Source organism: Erythrolamprus reginae, chromosome 6 (genome assembly GCF_031021105.1).
Source record: "Erythrolamprus reginae isolate rEryReg1 chromosome 6, rEryReg1.hap1, whole genome shotgun sequence".
NCBI lineage: Eukaryota > Metazoa > Chordata > Lepidosauria > Squamata > Dipsadidae > Erythrolamprus > Erythrolamprus reginae.
Window position 1 is genome coordinate 90,938,985 of NC_091955.1, and position 22,867 is coordinate 90,961,851.

A 22,867-nucleotide genomic window follows, 5' to 3' on the forward strand; every position below is an offset into this window, starting at 1 on the left:
TTGTAAATTTTCTAGATGTAGTATTTGAAGTCTGGAGGAATAGGATAATTTGTTGCGTGAGGAGGAGTGAAGGACTCTTCTTTATTTTATTTATTTTATTTATTTATTTTGTCCAATACACAATGAGGGTTTTAGTGAGTATATATACATAGTAAATACATGATGAATACATGATGAAGGTTATAGAGGAGATACTCATAGTAAAATATATCTAAGAAATAATAGAAAAGAAGGTATAATAATAGAACATATCAATGAAAGAATAGAGGAAGAGATATAGGAATAGAAGAAAGGTATAGGCGATATAGGAGAGCAATAGGACAGGGGACAGAAGGCACTCTAGTGCACTTCTACTCGCCCCTTACTGACCTCTTAGGAATCTGGATAGGTCAACCGTAGATAATCTAAGGGTAAAGTGTTGGGGGTTTGGGGATGACACTATGGAGTCCGGTAATGAGTTCCACGCTTCGACAACTCGGTTACTGAAGTCATATTTTTTACAGTCAAGTTTGCAGCGGTTAATATTAAGTTTAAATCTGTTGTGTGCTCTTGTGTTGTTGTGGTTGAAGCTGAAGTAGTCGCTGACAGGTAGGACGCTGCAGCACATGATCTTGTGGGCAATACTTAGATCTTGTTTAAGGCGTCTTAGTTCTAAACTTTCTAGGCCCAGGATTGAAAGTCTAGTCTCATAGAGTATTCTATTTTGAGTGGAGGAGTGAAGGGCTCTTCTGGTGAAGTTTGACAGCCCTGTCCTAGACTCTAGTTCCTTTTTGTCTGCAAATATAGACTAACTAGTAGCTGGATACCTGTGCTTTTCTATGAAACTATGTGATCAGGCTTGATAAACTGACAGTTAGAGCTTGAAAATGAAAGCTTGAAAATTTATGTAGATTGTGTAAAGCAACTGGCATTTGGAACAGAGTTCTTTTCAGGTGGGGAGGGGGAGTAGAATGTCTAACTCCTTAGCACCAGAGCATGTTAATATAATATCCTGGTGATTGGCCCAAAACCACCAAGCTGCCTTTCATGGCTAAGGTGGGACTAGGCCCAGGATTGAAAGTCTAGTCTCACTATTTCGAGTGGAGGAGCAAAGGGCTCTTCTTGTGAAGTATTTCTGGACTCTTTCAATTGTATTAATGCCTGATATGCAGTGTGGATTCCATACAGGTGAGCTGTATTCTAGAATAGGTCTGATGAATGTTTTGCATGCTCTGGTTAATCAATCAGTATTTCTAGAGAAGAAGCTAGGTAAGATTAGGTTTACAATTCTTAATGCTGAAAGGCGCTGTGGAGTCAGGCAGCGTCAACGATAATAAAAAGCAATTACAATCTAATTCCCCATTTTTTTGGCCGTTCCTTTGATTTCATTTGCCAGCTGTGGAATAAAAAGAAAGCATGATCTGGTCTCCTTGGTCAGCCGTGAAGAGGACTGAAATCCGGGATGAGTCATACTACAAGTTTGCAAAGCATCCTGATTTGTTTACTTTGCATCTTGACACTGCTGCAAGTAACCTGCTTTGAGATTTGACCTCAAAGCAAGCCAACTTGTTGAAAGTAAATAAATCTTTGCTTTGCTACTGCTCTCCGTGACAAATTGCCATCTTCCAAAACAAAATGGGAATGTTGTCGTTCCAGATGTTGCTCTGTTTGGTCCGTGTTCCTCATAGCTGATGTAAACCAAGGAGAAACAAAAAAAAAATCACTTTATGTGGCCATGCAGCTTGGCTAAATCCAAAGTTTCTTCTTAATTGATGTTCCTTTTGTCTTACACTGTCTCCTTTTCAGAGGAATTTCTTTATTTTGGTTGCTTCTTTATTTATGCCTCACTGGGAGTAGATTGGCAAATCACTCAGGCTGGTAAACATATCCAACACACATCCTATCCCCACAAACACACACACATGACAACAACAACCCTGTACAAATGACTGGCCCAAAATTACCCATCCAGCTGTCATGTTTAAGGCGGGGATTAGAACTCACAGTCTTCTGGTGATTGGCCCAAAGTTATCCAGCTAGCTCTCATGGCTAAGGTGGCACCTGAACTCACATCCTATTCTTTATTCTATTCTGATTTCTACTTCTATTCTGTTCCGTTCTGTTTTGTTCCATTCTGTTCTGTTCTGTTTCTATTCCTATTCCATTCCCATTCCATTCCATTCAATTCTATTCTTTATTCTATTCTGATTTCTACTTCTATTCTGTTCTGTTCGGTTTGGTTCGGTTCAGTTCCATTCCCATTCCATTCCATTCCATTCTTTATTCTATTCTATTCTGTTTATTCCATTCCATTCCTATTCCATTCCATTCCATTCCATTCTTTATTCTATTCTATTCTATTCTGTTCTGTTTATTCCATTCCATTCCTATTCCATTCCATTCCATTCCATTCTTTATTCTATTCTATTCTATTCTATTCTGTTCTGTTTATTCCATTCCATTCCATTCTTTATTCTATTCTATTCCATTCCATTCCTATTCCTATTCCATTCCATTCTTTATTCTATTCTATTCCATTCCTATTCCATTTCATTCCCATTCCATTCCATTCTATATTCTATTCTATTCTATTCTATTGCATTCCCATTCCATTCCATTCCATTTTATTCTATTCTGATTTCTACTTCTATTCTATTCTATTCTATTCTAGTCTAGTCTACTCTATTCTAGTCTACTCTACTCTATTCTATTCTATTCTTTATTCCATTCTTTATTCTATTCTGATTTCCACTTCTATTCTATTCCATTCCATTCTTACTTATTCATTCAAACTAATACGTTGTTCGTTTCAACTAAAGATGACTCTAGGTGGCTTAAAATCAATAAAACATCAATCGGAAACCTTAAAATCTCAAACCCATAAAGGGTAACATTAAATTTAGCTTTAAAACGGGCAAAGGTGGGAAGGAACGGATCGTCCAAAATCCGAACGCTTCTGCTTTGATCTTTCCCTCAGACACTTCTCAAGTGCCCAAGGACTGGCCTCAGGAAGGGGAGATCAAGATCGAAAACCTCTGCGTCCGGTACGAGAATAACCTGAAGCCCGTTCTCAAGCACGTGAAAGCGTACATCAAGCCAGGCCAAAAGGTTCGGCAATCTGAAAATAATTTTATACTTTTTCACGGGATTTCTGGGGGTGGGGGGTGGGGAGGAAACGAAGGATCCATTGTTGAAGGTGATTTGGTATCAAAAAGAAGCTAAACTACCGTGTTTCCCCGAAAGTAAGACAGTGTCTTACTTTCTTTTTACCCTCAAAAGCCCCACTACGTCTTACTTTCGGGGTATGTCTTACATTGGAAAAAAATTGAAAGGGTCGCGTTCCCGAAGGCATCTCCCCAGAGTCCAGAAGGGCAGCCACGGGACAGGAGCCTCGTGAGCCCTTTTCCAAGTTCAACCTCAGGGCTCCAAGCGGCGTGCACGCGTGGAGCCGCAGACGCGTGTCGGGGAAGTGTGTGTCTGGAGGGGAGGAGCCGCTCTGCGCAGTTGGGCAGCCCCACATGCCTGCCGGAAAGGAGGCGGGCGAAGGAGGGCGCAGCTCCGGCTGCTCGCCTTGGAGCCGGTCGGCCTCGCTGGCCGCTTGCAGCCGAGCCTCGGCAGGACTCGGTTGCTGGGACGAGCGCCTTCGCTGCAAGCCGCCGCCCGCTCGGCTCGCTTCAGACCAGCGCCGTCCTTCGCTTTGCCAAGCCGGGGAAGAGGCGGTGGCGCCGCGGCGAGGCGAAGGCAAGGGACGCGCGGGGAGCTTGGAAGCGACGTCATCGGGCTCCCCCCCCGGCAATACCCCCGTGTTTCCCCGAAAGTAAGACATATGTCTTACTTTCGGGGTACGGCTTATATTAGCCGACCCCCCTGAAACCCCCGATACTATCGGGGAAACAGGGTATTCTTGCTGACAGAAACCTTAGCAATGGGTGGACTTTAGTCATTTGTTTGTTTGTTTGTTTGTTTGTTTATTCATTCAATTTTAAAAAAATATTTTTTATTTTACTAACAAGACCAACATACAAACAACATTAAATCATTCAATTTTTTATGCTGCCCTTCTTCTTAGACTCAGGGCGGCTTACAACATGTTAGCAATAGCACTTTTTAACAGATCCAGACTATTGTCCCCAACAATCCGTGTCCTCATTTTACCCACCTTGGAAGGATGGAAGGCTGAGTCAACCTTGAGCCGGTGATGAGATTTGAACCGCTGACCTACAGATCTAGCAGTCAGCTTTAGTGGCCTGCAGTACTGCACTCTGCCCACTGTGCCACCCCGGCTCTATTGTTGAAGATGATTTGGATCCTTTGTTGAGGATGATTTGGGTATCAAAAACAAACTAAACTATTCTTGCTCACAGAAACTTTAGCAATGGGTGGACTCTAGTTGTCTATCTGTAAAAATCAGGATTTTTTCATGGCTACTCCAAAGTTTTTTTCCAGCCCTAAGTCTTTGCAGGCTTATTTTCATTGCTGTTCCCTCCTAAAAAGTTAGGTCTCACAGAGTTGGCCTTCTCCGGGTCCCATCGACTAAACAATGTCGTTTGGCGGGACCCGGGGGAAGAGCCTTCTCTGGGGCGGCCCCGACCCTCTGGAACCAACTCCCCCCAGATATCAGAGTTGCCCCCACCCTCCTTTCCTTTCGTAAGCTCCTTAAAACCCACCTCTGTCGTCAGGCATGGGGGAATTGAGACATTCCCTTCTCCCTAGGCTTATAAAATTTATGCATGGTATGTCAGTATGTATGATTGGTTTCTTAAATTAGGGTTTTTAAATTAACTTAAATATTAGATTTGTTTATATTGTCTTATTATTGTTGTTAGCCGCCCCAAGTCTACAGAGAGGGGCGGCATACAAATCTGATAGATAGATAGATAGATAGATAGATAGATAGATAGATAGATAGATAGATGATAGATAGATAGATAGATAGATAGATAGATAGATAGATAGATAGATAGATAGATAGATAGATAGATAGATAATCTTTGCAGGCTTATTTTGCAGGCTATTCCTTCCAAAAAAGATGTTTTTTTCAGCCCCAACCAGGGGATAAAATAATGGGCTGAAGCTGATCATATTATGGATGTTGGCTAGCCAGATAAATACCTGGTAGGCAGACACACACCCCATTTTCCTCCCCCAAAACTAAGGTGCTTTTTATACTCCGGTGCATCTTATTCTCCGAAAAATACGGTACCTCTTATTGTGGAGAACATATCATTTTTTCATTATAATTAAGCAATAACTAAACTGTTGGTAATTACTCCATTAATTGCTACATATAAAAAACCCACAATAAACCTTATCTTATCTTTAAGGTTGGGATTTGTGGTCGCACTGGCAGTGGGAAATCATCCCTTTCGTTGGCTTTCTTCAGGATGGTAGACATATTTGATGGTAAGTTCTCTGAATCCATTGCAATTCAGGATGCGTGTAACATTTTGTCTTTTGTAAATTGTCTTTCGTAAATGGCTTAAGACCCACCTGTATCACCAGGCATGGGCCAATTGAGTTGGCCTTCTCCGGGTCCCATCGACCAAACAATGTCATTTGGCAGGCCCCAGGGGAAGAGCCTTCTCTGTGGCAGCCCCGGCCCTCTGGAATCAACTCCCCCCAGAGATTAGAACGGCCCCCACCCTCCTTGTCTTTCACAAATTACTCAAGACCCACCTTTGTCACCAGGCATGGGGGAGTTAGGATATTCCTTCCCCTAGGCCATTACAAGTTATGTATGGTATGTTTGTATGTATGTATGTTTGGTTTTTTATAATAAGGGTTTTTAGTTGTTTTATTAAATTGGATTGTTACATGTTGTTTTTTTTATCATTGTTGTTAGCCGCCCCGAGTCTGTGGAGAGGGGCGGCATACAAATCCAATAAATAATAATAATAATAATAATAATAATAATAATAATAATAATAATAATAATAATAATATCTCCCCCAGGCTTATATAGCTTTATGCATGGCAGGCTTGTGTTGTATGGTTTTAATGACGGGGTTTTTAGATGTTTTTTAATTATTCGATTTGTTACATTGTTATATTGTTACTATTGCTATTGTGAGCCGCCCCGAGTGTCTGCGGAGAGGGGCGGCATACAAATCTAATAAATTATTATTATGTCTATGCAACACAGCAAACGAGATCACTATGCTGGATTCCGTATTTCATCACCAGTTGGGCGCTTCCTAAGCACCTAGAACTGCGTGATGTAGCGGCGAATTATGTTTGCCGATCCCAGTAAAGCGGCCTTTTGCAATTGACAGATGGAGATTTTTGTCAATTCCGATGGTTTTCAAATGTCCGCTGAGATCCTTTGGCACTGTGCCCAGCGTGCCAAGTACCACTGGGACCAATTTCACTGGCTTATGCCAGAGTCGTTGCAGCTCAATTTTTAGATCTTCGAATTTCACTAATTTCTCTAGCTGCTTCTCCTCAATTCCGCTGTCCCATGGGATTGCGATGTCGATGATCCATACTTTCTTTTTCTCCACAATCAGGATGTCTGGTGTGTTATGCTTCAGAATTCAGTCAGTTTGAAGTTGGACGTCAGACCAAATTCTGAAGCATAACACACCAGATAATAATAATAATAATAATAATAATAATAATATTTTGAATTTGCTTGTCATTTCAAAATACTCCATTTGGTGGTTCCTTATGGAAGATCTCAACATAAAAAAGCGGGGCAACTTCTTTCAGGATTATGTGGGAGCCTTCATTGTCCTCCCCCTTCCTCCCTCCCCTCCCCTCCCCCTCCCCCTCCCCTCCCCTGCCCCCCCTCCCCTCCTCTCTCTCTCCTTCCTTCCTTCCTTCCTTCCTTCCTTTCTTCCTTCCCTGATTGTAAATGAGTGGGATTCAAATAGACATCCTGATATTCTCCACGATACCATAAATTGCAGTTGTTGGGCACAGACTAAGCCATGGCATTTGGGGAAAATTATTTCCAAAAGGATTAAAATATCATGGCTTTATTTAATTGCACATTTTGCAATTTCTATACTTATGGGGATGTTTGTTTTTTATTTATTTATTTCTGACGGTCCCCTTGAACATGCAAGTGATTTCTTCCAGGCCTCCTCCCCATCTCTCTGGATTTTTCTGTGTGTTCTGCTTGTTTTTTGGCAGCTGATCTCTTTTGTTTTGCTCCTAACGATTTCAAACAGGAAGGATTATCATTGATGGGATCGACATCACAAAGCTGCCTCTCGATCTGCTGCGTTCCCGGCTCTCTATAATCCTCCAGGATCCTATCTTGTTCAGCGGTTCGATTCGGTAAGTCCTCGTAGGTCAGAAAATGAGCTTCCTTTTGGGGGATCCGGGAATTTGGTAGGGCAAAAATTCATCAGATCCTTTTCTACATGTGCTTTTCGAATGCTGTTGCTTTATAGCTCTGATTGCTAAAAATGGAAAGCTTTCGAGAAACATCTGGCACAGGCGAAACCTGGTGCAAAGTTTACTCAATTTTGTGCAACAGCGCCTAGAAATGAACCATTCACATGAGTCCTGACTGACATTGTCATGATGCTAATCACATAAACATAGAAACACAGAAGATTGACGGCAGAGAAAGACCTCATGGTCCATCTAGTCTGCCCTTATACTATTTCCTGTATTTTATCTTAGGATGGATATGTGTTTATTCCAGACATGTCTAAATTCAGTTACTGTATCAACCACGTCTGCTGGAAGTTTGTTCCAAGCATCTACTACTCTTCCATATTTTCTCACGTTGCTTCTGATCTTTTCCCCAACTAACCTCAGATTGTGTCCCCTTGTTCTTGTGTTTACTTTCCTGTTAAAAACACTTCCCTCCTGAACCTTATTTAACTCTTTAACATATTTAAATGTTTTGATCATGTCCCCCCCTTTCCCTTCTGCCCTCCAGCCTATATCATTAAGTCTTTCCTGATAATCTTTTTCTGCCGTCAATCTTCTATGTTTTCTATGTTTCTATGAAGACTACCTGTACACACAATTGATTTTTCTATTTCAGTAACTATCTGAGTCAAAACACTTACTAGATGTTAGAACTCAATGGATCCAGAATTGACGGAAGCAACGTCTCAATCTAGAAAATTGAGACGTCCATTTGATTTCTGATACATAACAGATCAACAGAGTCGGAAGGGACCTTGCAGGTCATCTAGTCCAACCCACTTTTTGTTTTGTTTTGTCCCACTCCCCTAGTTTTAATCTGGATCCAGAATGCAAATGCACAGATGATACCCTTTGGGAAGCCTTGGAGATTGCTCAGTTGAAGAACATGGTCAAAATCCTGCCAGGTGGACTAGGTGTGTATTTTATTTATTTATTTGTTTGTTTGTTTGTTTGTTTGTTTGTTTAGTTAGTTAGTTAGTTAGTTAGTTAGTTAGTTAGTTAGTTAGTTAGTTAGTTAGTTGGATAGATAGATAGTTAGATAGTTAGTTAGTTAGTCCAATAGACAATAATACACAATGAAGATAATAGAGGACACCTTCAAGGAAATAGAATTAGAGAAAGAATAGAAGAGAGAGAATAGGATAAAATAATCAATGAGATAATAGAAGAAAGATATAGGGATAGAAGAGAAGATATATGGGATATAGGAGAGACTATAGGACAGGGGACGGAAGGCACTCTAGTGCACTTGTACTCGCCCCTTACTGACCTCTTAGGAATCTGGAGAGGTCAACCATGGACACTCTAAGGGTAAAATGTTGGGGGTTAGGGGATGATACTACGGAGTCCGGTAATGAGTTCCACACTTCGACAACTCTATTACTAAAGTCGTATTTTTTACAGTCAAGTTTGGAGTGGTTAATATTGAGCTTGAATCTGTTGTGTGCTCTTGTGTTGTTGTGGTTGAAGCTGAAGTAGTCGTTGACAGGCAGGACGTTGCAGCATATGATCTTGTGGGCAATACTTAGATCATGTTTTGGTGAATTTTTTTGCTTCTGCGCATCCGCGGAAGCAAGAAAATCACCAAAATATCTTCCGCGCATATGTGTCCCCTTGTGAGATTTTGATTCCTACACATGTACAGAAGCAAAATCCTGCTGGGCCTGCCAATCATCCGGAGCTGTGCATGCATTACACCAATAGTGGCGAGAATGTCCCCACCTGCCTTCTGGAGGCTGAGGGCCCATTTTTGGCCTCCCCAGCCTCCAGAGAGAGAGAAAGAGAGTAAGGGACACCTTCACACATGCACACAAACACACAAAAGTTCCTCACCTGCCTCAACAAGGCAGCCCCATTCCTTCACTAACCTGCTTTCCACTCCTGGGAGCACAACAAATTAACATTTAATTTGTGCGTATTGTTTCATGGGCTGCTGAATTGGCCACGCCCACCAAGTCACATTGATCGCCTAGCCACGCCCACCCAGCAGGCCCAGCGCCCTCCTCCAAACAGTTTGAGGGATCGTGAATTGCCTCCCCCCTGGTTTAAAAAGCTTGAGGACCCCGTCCTTAGCCGATGGATCCATAGCAGGCCTCTTCCCCTGGCACAAGAGGGGAAAGTTAGTCTCAGTGGTTCTGATGCCAAGACCGCTTAATACAGATCCTTGTGTTGTGGTGTCCCCCAACCATAAGTTGAGCACCAATTCTCCCAACAGAGCTTTAAGCTGATTGGCAGGGAGGTCAGAGGGACACCCCCACTGTAAAACGCTTGATTGGTCGGATTGTAATATGTTCCAAGGCGCTAGAATAGAAGCTTTATTTCCTAACACCCTGGGAACTTTGTCTTAGGCGACCCCTGTGAAACGGTCATTCGACACCCCCCCCCCAAAGGGGTCCCATCCCCTAGGTTGAGAACCACTGCATTAGTGTAAGATGATTCCTCAAGATACCTTGATTTGATCCTATCTCTCTCATTCCCAGATGCTGTTGTAACCGAAGGTGGTGAGAACTTCAGCGTTGGCCAGAGGCAGCTCTTCTGTCTAGCCCGGGCTTTTGTGCGTAAGAGCAGCATCCTCATTATGGATGAAGCGACCGCTTCCATCGATATGGCCACAGTAAGTAGCCGTGCCTTCTTCTCTCCCTTGAGGACTCAATTTTCTTTGACAACCGAGCTTTTTAAAAAAAAAGTGGGGAGGAATTCCTTTGGTAAGACACTGTAGAAGACACCCAGGCTCGTTGTGGGTGTGGCTTATTTTGTGGGTGTGGCTTGCAAGCCATGTGACCAGGCTTGAGAGGCTTGATGATCATGTGACCAAGGGGGGTGTCTTAAAGATCATGTGAGTGGCTTAAAGTTGGCCAACCTGACGTCACTCACGTCAAGGGTTTGGGTTAGGGTGCCTGGTTTCTCCTCGCCTCAAGGAGATAAAATTTCCCTATCTATTTAGCTATTACTAAACATCCAAAATATACTATTTAATTCTATGCGTATATGGCCATATGTGTACATACATATTACACACAGGCACACAAAAATATACATTATCTACTATATAAACTGTATGTGTATGTACGCACACACACACACAGCTCTTCTAAAATTATACACATTCAATCTCATTTACTGCGATAGGAAAATCATACCCAGAGCCCAGAAGGGAAAAAAAGAAAAAAAGAACAACACAAGACATGCAATAGATACAAACTAAATGTAAATCACTCCAAAATGATTTCAGCAATAGAGTGGTCAATGCCTGGAATTCACTACCGGACTCTGTTGTTTCTTCCCCCAATCCCAAAATCTTCAACCTTACATTATCATTTTTTAAAATTAATTTTTAAATTAGTTTTCATTACAATATAAGACTCACACAACATAAAACCTTCCATTATCTACAATAGACCTCTCCCCTTATTAAATTAGTTTTCATTACAATATAAGACTCACACAACATAAAACCTTCCATTATCTACAATAGACCTCTCCCCTTTTCTAAGAGGTCTGTAAGGGGTGTGCATAAGTGGACCTTCGTGCCTACCATTCCTGTCCTACTGTCTTTTATCCTTTCTATCTCTAATTTATTTATTTATTGTTTTATTGTTTTATTGTTTTATTGTTTATTGTTTTATTGTTTTATTGTTTTACTGTTTTACTGTTTTACTGTTTTACTGTTTTACTGTTTTACTGTTTTACTGTTTTACTGTTTTACTGTTTTACTGTTTTACTGTTTTATTGTTTTATTGTTTTATTGTTTTATTGTTTTATTATTTTATTTAATTGGATTTGTATGCTGTGAAGTTGGGGTGGCTCACAGCAAGTACAAAAAACAGAACAATAATATGAATCCAATTAATAATACATTAAAACAGCCATTTAATTCAATTAAAAGAAAACCTATCAAACCAATCATTCAACAATCATACTTTAAAACATCCATTGGTCAGGGGGAAAGATCTAAAAACCCCAAGCCTGGCGGCAAAGATGAGTTTTTAAACTCTTTTGGAAGGAGAGGAGGGTGGGGGCAGTGCAAATCTCCGGGGGGGGGGGAGCTGATTCCAGAGGGCCGGGGCCGCCACAGAGAAGGCTCTTCCCCTAGGTCATGCCAGCCGACATTGTTTGTACTTATACTTTATACTTATGTTGTGTTAATACACACTATAATACTATACTTGTTTGACAAATAAAATAAAATAAGAAGCGAAACATCTTTGAAGAAAACCCAGAAATCCAGTTGCCTTTTGGAAAAGCACCACTGAGACATGATCTGGATATCTGAGAATCTCGATAGGCAACAGGATGAGTGGTTTGAGTAAACATCTCCTTGACAGCTGTGTAAATCTACATCATGCAGACCTCCACATATAGTGACTTACTTGGCCTAGTCCCAAAACATTCTCACAGCTAGAAGACGCCTCCTCCTGATGACATGAGTTTTTTCAAGCATCCCAGAGATAATCTTTTGGTGACTCCTGTTTTTTATTTTTATTTTTTCCAGGAAAACATTTTACAAAAAGTTGTAATGACTGCCTTTGCGGATCGCACAGTCGTGACGATTGCTGTAAGTAGATGTTTCCTCAAGGGCTTCTCTTCCTACTTCATCAAACGATGAACTTCTTCTCTAGAAGAAAATTAAGGACATCTCAAATACAGAAATATGTGATCACTCCTGCCAGTACACAAGCTGCATATTAGAAGAATCCAATCAGGAGACTCAAATCTTAGTAGCTTTGTAGCGTACACAAAAATATCATATTGGCAGAGTAGTCTAGCATAAAGATCAATATAGACAAAAAAATAAATAAAAGCATTTTCTCAGGATGGTTTTATATTGATTCAAAAGATAAGAGGGGAGAGGAGAGGGGAGGAGGAAGAAAGAATGGGGGAGAGGACAGGGCTGGAGAGGAGAAGGAGAAGAAAGAAGAGGGAGGGGTAGAAGAGGGAGGAGAGGAGAAGGAGGGAGGAGAGGTAAGAGGGAGAAGGGAGTAGGGTGGAGAGGAGAGGAGAGAGGGAGTGGGTGGAATGGAGAGGGAGAAGGAGAGGAAAGAGACAGAGGGAGTGGAGTGGAAAGGAAGGGAGAGTGGGAAGGAAGGAAGGAAGGAAGGAAGGAGAGAGTGAGGGAGGAGACAAAAGGGAAAAGAGATGAAAGAAAGGAAGGAGGGAGGAAGGGAGGGAGGAAGGAAAGACGGAAGGTAGGTAGGTAGGTAGGTAGGAAGGAAGGAAGGAAGGAAGGGGACAATAGAGAAGGGGAAAGGGATGGAAGAAAGGAAGGAGGGAAGGAAGGAGGAAAGAAAGACGGAAGGTAGGTAGATGGTAGGTAGGTAGGTAGGAAGGAATGATGGAAGGAAGGAAGGAAGGAAGGAAGGGAAAGAGCTTTCTTGCGGAACGTTCTCTTAATTCTCTAGCCTACAGCCCAAGAATTTCCTATGCTCCTCCTTACAAGGTCTAACGAGGCCCGATCCTGCTTCTGAGCCCAAGGAAAGTCGGGTAGTTAATCCTGCTACGACAGGGTTCTAAAACTAGGCCAACTAGAGGTCCAGCCCAACAATTTCACTGCTCGGGCTGCTTCCCCAGTGGAGTAAACCAACCAGGTAGCTGGATAAGGAGAATGTGTGAATGAGCCTCAGAGGGATGGGAATCTGAAGTAGACGACTGGTCAACTGGCTCAACACCACCATAGTTCTGGCCCCCGGTTTCTACACTTGCACTGTTTGGCTTTCTCTATTGTCCATCGGACAATTCTTTTCTGTGTCCTATTTTCGGAATTTCTGTTATTTCCTCTCTTCGTCTTTTTGCTTTCCCTTGCTTTTCCTTTCAGCACCGAGTCTCCAGCATCCTGAACGCCCACCTTGTCTTAGTCCTTTCGGATGGGGTGGTGGCTGAGTGTGACTCAGCCGCCAATCTGCTCCTCAAAGAGGACGGCATCTTCACCACTTTGGTGAAGACCAACAAATAGTTGCTCCAGCTCAGGATTCCGGCTAGATTTCTGGCTCTCTGGTACTGCTGTTTTCTCGTCTTTCTGCTCCTTTGAGTCCCAGGAGATTATTCTTGGGCTGGCTTTTCTGGGTTTTTCTAACTTTGCCAAGGCAATATATTGCAAACTGTACCATACCAAACTGTGTTCTTGATTTACTCTTCCCCAAAACCCTTGAACAATTCAGGACTGCGTGTGTATGATTGTGCAGCAGATAAGTTTTTTTATAATGATGTATTTTTAATTAGTTTTTAAATTTTTAATATTAGATTTATATTTATATTGTATTGCTGTTATGTTGTGAGCCGCCCCGAGTCTTCAGAGAGGGGCGGCATACAAATCTAATAATAATAATAATAATAATAATAATAATAATAATAATAATAATAACAACAACAACAACAACAACAACAACAACAACAATAATAATGCCAATATCTCAGGGGTTGCCACAAAGACGAGAGAGTGAAGCTATTCTCCAAAGCACCTGAGGGTAGGACAAGAAGCAATGCGTGGAAACTAATCAAGGAGAGAAGCAACTTAGAATTAAGGACAAGTTTCCTGACAGTTAGAACAATTGATCAGTGGAACAGCTGGCCTCCAGAAGTTGTGAATGCTCCAACACTGGAAGTTTTTAAGCAGATGTTGGATAACCATCTGTCTGAAGTAGTGTAGGGTTTCCTGCCTAAGCAGGGGGTTGGACTAGAAGACCTCCAAGGTCCCTTCCAACTCGTTGTTGTTGTTGTTGTTGTGGTTATTATTATTATTATTATTATTATTATTATTATTATTATTACTCTCAGCCCAATTCACCTGACAGGGACTATTGTGGAAAGTTTGGTGCCTTGAGTTACTTATCAAACAATAAAGGTGGAATAAAAAGTTAGTAAATAAATAAAAAAGAATAAAGCAGATATCCATTGACCTCCTAATGTCTCTTCCCTGACTTGCCTGCCTCAAACCAGGAAAAACCAAATAACACTTTTTTTTTCCCACTGCAGCATCGAGTCCACACTATCCTGACTGCAGACGTGGTCATTGTAATGAAGCGAGGGGTCATTTTGGAAAACGACACACCTGAGAACCTGCTGGCTCAAGAAGACAGCATCTTCGCCTCTTTTGTTCGGGCTGATAACTGAAAAAGCCACCTTACCGACTTTTTTCCCCAATGCTGATTTTTTAAAAAGAGAGAGCGTGAGAGAGCACAGAGATCCGCCCCTCCTCTACCTTTTATATATAATGTATTATCACTGTATTTTTTTCCATCTGTAATTTTTGTAAAACTCAAGCATATGATGTTAAGCCTCAAAGCAACAAATTCTTCCCTAAAGGGTAGATGTACCCTTTGGCACGTTTATTCGACAGGATCTTGTTAGGATCACGCTGAGCATTTTGTATCTCAAGAAAAAGCTTCTTAAAAGGGTCTCCAAATTGGCAAACCAAAGAACTTATCAATAACAGGATTCCTAGACAAAGGAGAAAAATGTTTGAATACTACTTTTTTTTCCTGGAAGAGAAAAAAGAAATAAAGGAATTGAGACCATCTGGGTATTCTGTCTGGTCGGATCAATAATTAGAAAGCAAACCCACACACGCTGGAAACATTCGATCGAAGCAAAAGGATTATTATTACACACAGTCCAGCAAGCAATAAGTAAAGTTCCAGAGACCTCACTTATAAAAAAGATATTGATAAAATTGAACGGGTCCAAAGAGGGGCTACAAAAATGGTGGAAGGTCTTAAGCATAAAACTTATCAGGAAAAACTTCATGAACTCAATCTGGAGAACAGAAGGGAAAGGGGGGACAGGATAGAAACATTTAAATATGTTAAAGGGTTTTTAATAGGAAAGTGAGCCCAAGAACAAGGGGGCACAATCTGAGGTTAGTTGGGGAAAAGATCAGAAGCAACATGAGAAAATATTATTTGACTGAAAGAGTCGTAGATGCTTGGAACAAACTTCCAGCAGACGTGGTTGGTAAATCCACAGTAACTGAATTTAAACATGCCTGGGATGAACATCTATCCCTCCTAAGATAAAATATAGGGAATATATAAGGACAGACTAGATGGACCATGATGAGGTATTTATCTGCCCTCAATCTTCTATGTTTCTAAATTCTAAGGCATTTCAGGTTGACAGTGATTCCGTCTACCAAGCATAGATTACACTCCGGGATGCCTGCCAGCTAAAGACATAAATCTTCACTAATGAGATGTCTGGTATATCTCACTTTTTCACTGTTCAGAGCTTAACAATCTTCTGTAAAAGCCGGCACCAAAACCCAGGAAATCAGTCTCTGGAGGCACCATCTTCATGATGAACGTTGCTTGCCACACCTCTTCTCCCATCAGCCTGTCCTATATGTATTGACAGGGTGTGGCTAAATATCCCATAGATCTAATCAACATCTAGAAACCCTTCTAGAGAGATATTCATGCCTGGCTGTCACTCTTCTGACCCTAGCATCTAAGAGAGGGTCCTCAAAGTCTCCATCATCCTCTGAGTCAGACAATACCCTCACTGGGGCTTCTAGAGTCTCTGGTGGTTCCTCAGTCCCTAACTCTTCCTCACTCTCAGATGGCAAAAACACTGGCCTGCGATGCCAGTATTCTTCTATCTCCTGGTCATCGAAAACCATGACCAGCTGAGATGGACGTGGACCATTCACAACACTGGGAAAACCTGATTGTTGATCATTCTAATTGAGAACAATGACATGAGTGTAGTTAGAGACATTCCTCTGATGATGTCCTGGTTTCTCTGAGACTTTAATGAGTAAAGGTCCCAAGACTGCAGATTAATGCAAAATTAAGAGATTCCCATTTTAGTAGTACAGGGTAAACTATTTGATTTATTTGGGCTGAAATATATTTGTGCTGAGTTACCCAAGGCAATTAGGTAGCATGGTCTAAGACAGGGGTAGGCAAAGTTGGCTCTTCTATGACTTGTGGACTTCAACTCCCAGAATTCCTGAGACAATCCATGCTAGCTCAGGAATTCTGGGAGTTGAAGTCCACATATAGAAGAGCCAACTTTGCTTACCTCTAGTCTAAGAGATACCAATAGGCAACTGGACTTAAAATCACAGAACTGGGAGGGACCTGTGTTAATGTATAAGCAGAGTAATCCTTGTTTACCATGGTTATGCACACACAGAAACGTTTAGGTTGAGATTAGTTGTGAATAACTACTCAGCCACATACAGATACACTAACTTGAATTAAAGTTTACTTTGAGAAATAACATATTCAGATAAACAGTCTAAAGACATACACATAAGTGAGAATAACAATCCAAATATTACCAAGTACATAGTCTTTCTGACCATTTGTCTTTGCCATAATTAGCAAAAAAAATATCAAGCCTAAACACATTTTCTGCTTCTGCAGAATCCATTATTTTCTTAATCAATATTTGTTCATCCGGTAATTTATTATATAGTGATACCTTGTCTTACAAACTTAATTGGTTCTGGGACGAGGTTCTTAAGGTGAAATGTTTGTAAGACGAAACAATATTTCCCATAGGAATCAATGGAAAAGCAATTAATGCGTGCAAGCCCAAAATTCACCCCTTTTGCCAGCCGAAGCACCCGTTTTTACACTGCTGGGATTCACCTGAGGCTCCCCTCCATGAGAAACCCCATCTCCGGACTTCTGTGTTTTGGCGATGCTGCATTTTCACTGAGGCTCCCCTCACTTGGAAACCCCACCTCCAGACTTCCGTTGCCAGCGAAGCGCATGTTTTTGCGCTGCTGGTATTCCCCTGCTGGTATTCCCATGCAACATCACCAAAACACAGAAGTCTGGAGGTTGTGTTTCCCATGGAGGGGAGCTCAGGGGAATCCCAGCAGCGCAAAAATGGGTGCTTTGCTGGCAATGGAAGTCCGGAGGCGGTGCATCACAGTGGTGGCGGTGGGTTTGTAAGGTGAAAATAGTTTGTAAGAAGAGGCAAAAAAATCTTAAACCCCAGGTTTGTATCTCAAAAAGTTTGTATGATGAGGCGTTTGTAAGACGAGGTATCCCTGTATTTCCAATTTTGCGCTATTAGGATTCTAGCTGCAGTTAATGCACGCAGCATTAAATAGTAATTTTTTGTTCCATTTTGTGATCTATTATTCCTAATAAAAATGTTTCTGTTTTTTTGTTTATTTTCAACGTTTTCAATGTAAGAAAGCTGCTCCTTTGAGATGAAGCGAAAGCAGCCACATTTTTGCTGTTCCTTTGGGAAAATACCAACTTCCTTCCTTAAGTTTTAAAAACAGGGCTTGCTCCAAGCTGACCGATCCATCTTGCCTGGCTCATTCCTTAAACCGACAACAGACTGAAAACAGCTGCAGAGCTTAGTCTGAGTCCGCGGAAGACCGAAGGAGCAACGTCTCAAGGCAAATTCTTGGCTGACATATTTATCTTTCCAACTATGGCTGGTAACCACAGGATGGGTCAAGTGAGGCTTGGTTGAGATCCAAAGGGGAAAGACAGCCCTGCCTCTCGCTCCCTCTCTATCTCCTAAGCACTAAGAAAGAAGGAAAAAATAAAATGAGATCTTATGCAACTGGCAGAACAGAAGGTTGGATACTGTAGAACAGTGTTTTCCAACCATGGCAACTTGAAGATATTTGGACTTCAACTCCCAGAATTCCCCAGCCAGCGAATGCTGGCTGGGGAATTCTGGGAGTTGAAGTCCAGGTATCTTCAAGTTGCCAAGGTTGGGAAACACTGCTGTAGAAAGTTAGAAAGTCCTAGAAGATGTTCTGCCGGCGTGTTTCAACCACCCGTAATTACAGGGTAATTAGTCCAGGAAGACACACACCACACGATAAAAGGAAAACCCAAAAGTTTTTATAAACAGAAAAACAGAAACAGCTCCCTTTTTAAATGTCAAAGGGATTTTCTGGTACACACAAGGCACAGGTTAAATGCAGTCCAATTGCTCACCCAATAACTGGGAAATTGAGTCCAATTCTAAAGTCCAGAGAGTCCATACACAATCTTGAACAACACAAAAACCACGATCTTGATGAAACAATGAATCAGATAAACTGCCATGAGGCTAAAACACCAGGCTGCACTTTTATCTGTAGCACTAATTACAGCAGCCCCACCCAACCACAGGTGGCCTCATTTTCTCTTGTAATAATCCTTCAGTTGTTGTCTCCTATGCATCACTCTACGCATGTGTGGATGTGTCATTAATTCTTATTCAGAATCCAGGGATGATACAGATGATTGATCTCCTCCTGGGCTGTCTGCCAAACTCCCCTCTTCCCTGTCACTCACGCTTCCTTGGTCAGAGGAGGCTTCGTCGGCAGATTCCATCGGGAGCAAAACAGGCTCCCACATCCACCTGCACATTCCTTGGGACAGGAGCTGGGCCAGAGCTAACCACAGCAGAAGAAGGCCATATTTTTAGGAAATATTAAAAAAAGGCAGACTATTGTATTTCCCTCAATTGGGAAATGGAGAAACATGTTCTTGGAGGGAGAAAGCAGCTATTTCTTAATAGCCCACAGCAGGTGCCAGCACTGAAGAGAGAAAAGAGATAGATAGCTCTATTCATAACCAAAGCCACAAGCGTTCAGGCAGAAACCCATTCAAGGCAGGATCTTTTGAAATTCCCTGCAGCAACATCCGAACAAACGATAGGATTAGCCCTCAGTCAAGATCCAAATCAGGAAACAGCCAGTAAGCCATAATAGATGGCTTAATAAAAGGGTCTTGTGAAGACCGGACCGAAGCATGAGAGGTATTTGACATATCTATGGGACCCGTGTGGAGGCTCCATGGATGCAAAATTCAGATCTAAGCCATAGAGTCATTTTAGGGTAGAAAGTAACATATATATAGAGCTAGTGGTTGTAAGCCATGACATCTGTAGGATCCATGCTGTGACACCTTCTTCAATCATGGGGAAGACAAACCACAGCTCATTTTCTCACTTCATTTTAAGGTACCCAGATTAGTATATATTCCATGGGACAATAAAGTTATTCTATCATCTAGCCATCCTTCTCTCTCTATATATACATATATATATCTTTCCATCCATCCATCATCTATCTCTATTTATAATTCTCTCTCTTTTTTTTTCTCTCTCTCTCTATCTATCAAACATCTATTAACTATCATCTATCAATCACCTATCATCCCTATCTCTCTATCTCTCTAATCTATCTATCTATCTATCTATATATCTATCTATCTATCTATCTATCTATCTATCTATCTATCTATCTATCTATCTATCATTTATCTATATCCATCTTTGTATCATCTATCTATATCATTGATCTCTCTTTCTCTTTTTCTCTCATTTATCTATAACTATCTTTCTATCCTCCATCTATATCATTGATTACTCTTTCTCACTCTCTTTCTCTTATCTACCTATATCTTTCTATCATCTAGCTATATAATTGATCTCTCTCATCTATCTATATCTATGTTTCTATCCTATCGTTTATCTCTATCTCTAGATAGATAGCTATTATCTAGCTATCTACTCATATATCATCATGTAAATCTAATAATAAATTATTATTATTATTATTATTATTATTATTATTATTATTATTATTATTATTATTATTATCCTTCTGCCCCATCTCCCAAACTATTACAATTTCTACCAGGAAGAGTAAACATTGGAATTTAACATAAAACAAGTGAGATTTTCTTTTGCATATGATAAATGATACAGTTGATAGACAGTTAGTTAGTTAGTTAGTTAGTTAGTTAGTTAGTTAGTTAGTTAGTTAGTTAGTTAGACAGACAGACAGACAGATAGATAGAATTTTCAGAGATGTAAATTTCCATTAGAAGATGCAGAGTGCCAGAATTAAAATTCTTCATCTATTCCAGGCAGTGGGAAAATACCAAACTTTTACTAACTACTGATTAGCTTTGTTTTATTTTCCAGTGATGTCTGGCACGTATACTTCTGTCTCTGACGCATCATTTTTCAGGATGTGTTCAGCAGGCAAGGAGCAAAAAATAATAACAATAATTGTAAAAAAAAATTAGATCAAGGGTATACCAAAATATTTTGCTAACTTTCCAACTGTAATAAGTTGAAAGTGATGCATATTGTTGCTTGATTTGTTATGTGGGTTACTTTGAGAAAGTCAAGTTTTTCCAGAAGTTGGAGAGGGTTTCTCTTACAGATTTTTCAATCATCCGTTTTGAGGGTTGGTAATGTAACGTTAACTCAATCGTGGTCTGTTCAGTAAACCCAACTCCACATCAGACACTAAAGTATAAGGTAACCATGATGGTTACCATAACGCTCGGGAAAAAAAGACCAGCATTCACACAACACCCTTAATAACACAACACCTCATACCCCCCTAGTGACCGATTAGGGCCCACAGGGTTGGCCTTCTCTGGGCCCCATTAGCCAAACAATGCCGACTGGCAAGACCGCAGGGGAGGGCCTTCTCTGTGGTGGCTCTGTCTTTCTGGAACCAGTTGCCCCTGGAGATTCGTACCATCCCCACCTTCCTGGCCTTCCGAAAGGCCTTAAAAACCTGGCCGTGGAGCAATGCCATTCAGCTCGGGCCAGAAGGAGTGAACGTGTTTATTGAAGGAATATTGAGGGATTTTATATTGTTATACTGTTTTATACTATTTATATTGCTTGTTTTATACTGTTTACATTGCTTGTTCGCCGCCCAGTGTCCGAAAGGAGTTGGGTGGCTTATAAATGTCGCCAGGCCTGGGGCAACTAGATTTGGACCCCCTGACCAATAAATATGACGTATGGCTGTGATTGAATTGGTTGATTGATTTTAATATACTGGGTTTTTAGTTTTGTAGTTTTTTTAACTAATTAGATTTGTTTTGTAGCCGCCCCGAGTCCTCGGAGAGGGGCGGCATACAAATCCAATATAAATATAAATAATATAAATATAAATAATATAAATATAAATATAAATATAAATAATATAAATAATATAAATAATATAAATATAAATATAAATATAAATATAAATATAAATATAAATATAAATATAAATATAAATATAAATATAAATATAAATATAAATATAAATATAAATATAAATATAAATATAAATATAAATATAAATATAAATATAAATATGCATTGCTTTATATCGCATCCTGTGAGCCGCCCCTAGTCTTCGGAGGGAGGCGGCATACAAATCTAATAAATAAATAAATGTAATACATTAAATTAAATTAAATTGTTTGGCAGTTTTAAAAAGGTTCGGGCAATAGAGTGAACTATAAACCAACAAATCAAAATTTGAAACCTAATATTCCTTAAAAAAAAATTTTTTTAGAACAAAAAGTGATCAAACGATCAGATAACACTGAAGATTTCCATTCCATCCTAAAATCAGATAATTTTAAAGGTCGGTATATATTGCATGAATCCAGCCTCCTTTAAACCTTCGAACCCAGCTAAGGCCACTAAGATAAACGTGCACCACCTCTGCAGAACACAGCTGGATTAACCGCTGCAAACTTTTCAGAACCAGCTTCTCCATCTCCTAAGAGAAACCGCCACTAAGTCTACCAAGTGGCTTTTTCTTTTAAAACCCAAGTGCTGATTCCTTGGAGTTTCCTGGAGGTGAATTCTCACCCAAGGCTTCCTGGATCTCTTTCTCCTTCTGGAGCTCGCCCCCTCCCCATCTCCTCGCCTTTTTTTCGTGGCGTCAGTTGAGTTTTGGACCCCGGCCAGTCTCCCTCTGCCTTCCCCCTTCTTCCCATCCCCAGATCTCAAGAAAATGCAGAAAAGTTCCCTGCGCAAAACGGGAAGCGACCTCGCTCGGCCAAAGCGGCAGCCGTAGGGGACCCTTCGCGCGCCCCGCTGCCTCGCTTTGCGCGCCCAGCCAGGCGTCCCAAAGCGGGACAGGAGGAGCCGTTTGGCGACCCCCACACTCCCGGGACCTGCGCGTTTCCACCGCCCTTTTGGGACAAAGGACTGAGTCTTCCATCTCTCGGAAAAGAAGCCGGTCCGGGTTGGGAGCCAAGAGGTGGTCTCCAGCGCGCGTGTCTCCTTCCTCGCCTTGCGCATCCCGGCGGATCTCCCTGCGCCCATGGCAGCGCGCAAAAGTTGGCCCAGCTGACTGCAGGCTTTGCAGCGTCGCTTGGTAAGTTTCCTTTTTTGGACTTTGGAGAAGAGCAACAAAGAGGGTGAAAGATCCGGAGGCTAACTTACAGGATGAACGGTTGCAGGAACTAGGCATGTCTTAAGTCAAACTGACCTGAAGTGTTAATACCACTTTATAAGGCCTTGTTAAAGCCACACTTGGAATACTGCATTCAATTTTGGTTGCCACCATGCAAAAAGGATGTAGAGACTCTAGAAAGAGTACAGAGAAGAGCGGCAAAGATGATTGGGGGACTGGAGGCTAAAATATATAAAGAATGGTTGCAGGAACTGGGCATGGCTAGTTTAATGAAAAGAAGGACCAAGGGAGACATGATAGCAGTGTTCCAATATCTCAGGGGTTGCCTCAAAGAAGAGGGAGTCAGGCTATTCTCCAAAGCACCTGATAATAGAA

At 41.2% G+C, this 22,867-nt stretch overlaps 1 protein-coding gene across 1 annotated transcript in view; it reads left to right on the forward strand.

Annotated features, from left to right (window-relative positions):
* Positions 1-14,867, forward strand: part of ABCC9 (ATP binding cassette subfamily C member 9) — a 69,319-nt gene extending 54,452 nt beyond the window's left edge. Inside the window, exons 30-36 of the mRNA XM_070754980.1 lie at positions 2,883-3,087; positions 5,304-5,382; positions 7,152-7,260; positions 8,176-8,279; positions 9,846-9,979; positions 11,858-11,920; positions 14,335-14,867. Of these exons, the coding sequence (XP_070611081.1) occupies positions 2,883-3,087; positions 5,304-5,382; positions 7,152-7,260; positions 8,176-8,279; positions 9,846-9,979; positions 11,858-11,920; positions 14,335-14,472 (832 nt within the window). The 3' untranslated portion in view covers positions 14,473-14,867. The remainder of the gene's footprint in view (positions 1-2,882; positions 3,088-5,303; positions 5,383-7,151; positions 7,261-8,175; positions 8,280-9,845; positions 9,980-11,857; positions 11,921-14,334) is intronic.
* The last annotated feature ends 8,000 nt before the right edge of the window (positions 14,868-22,867 follow it).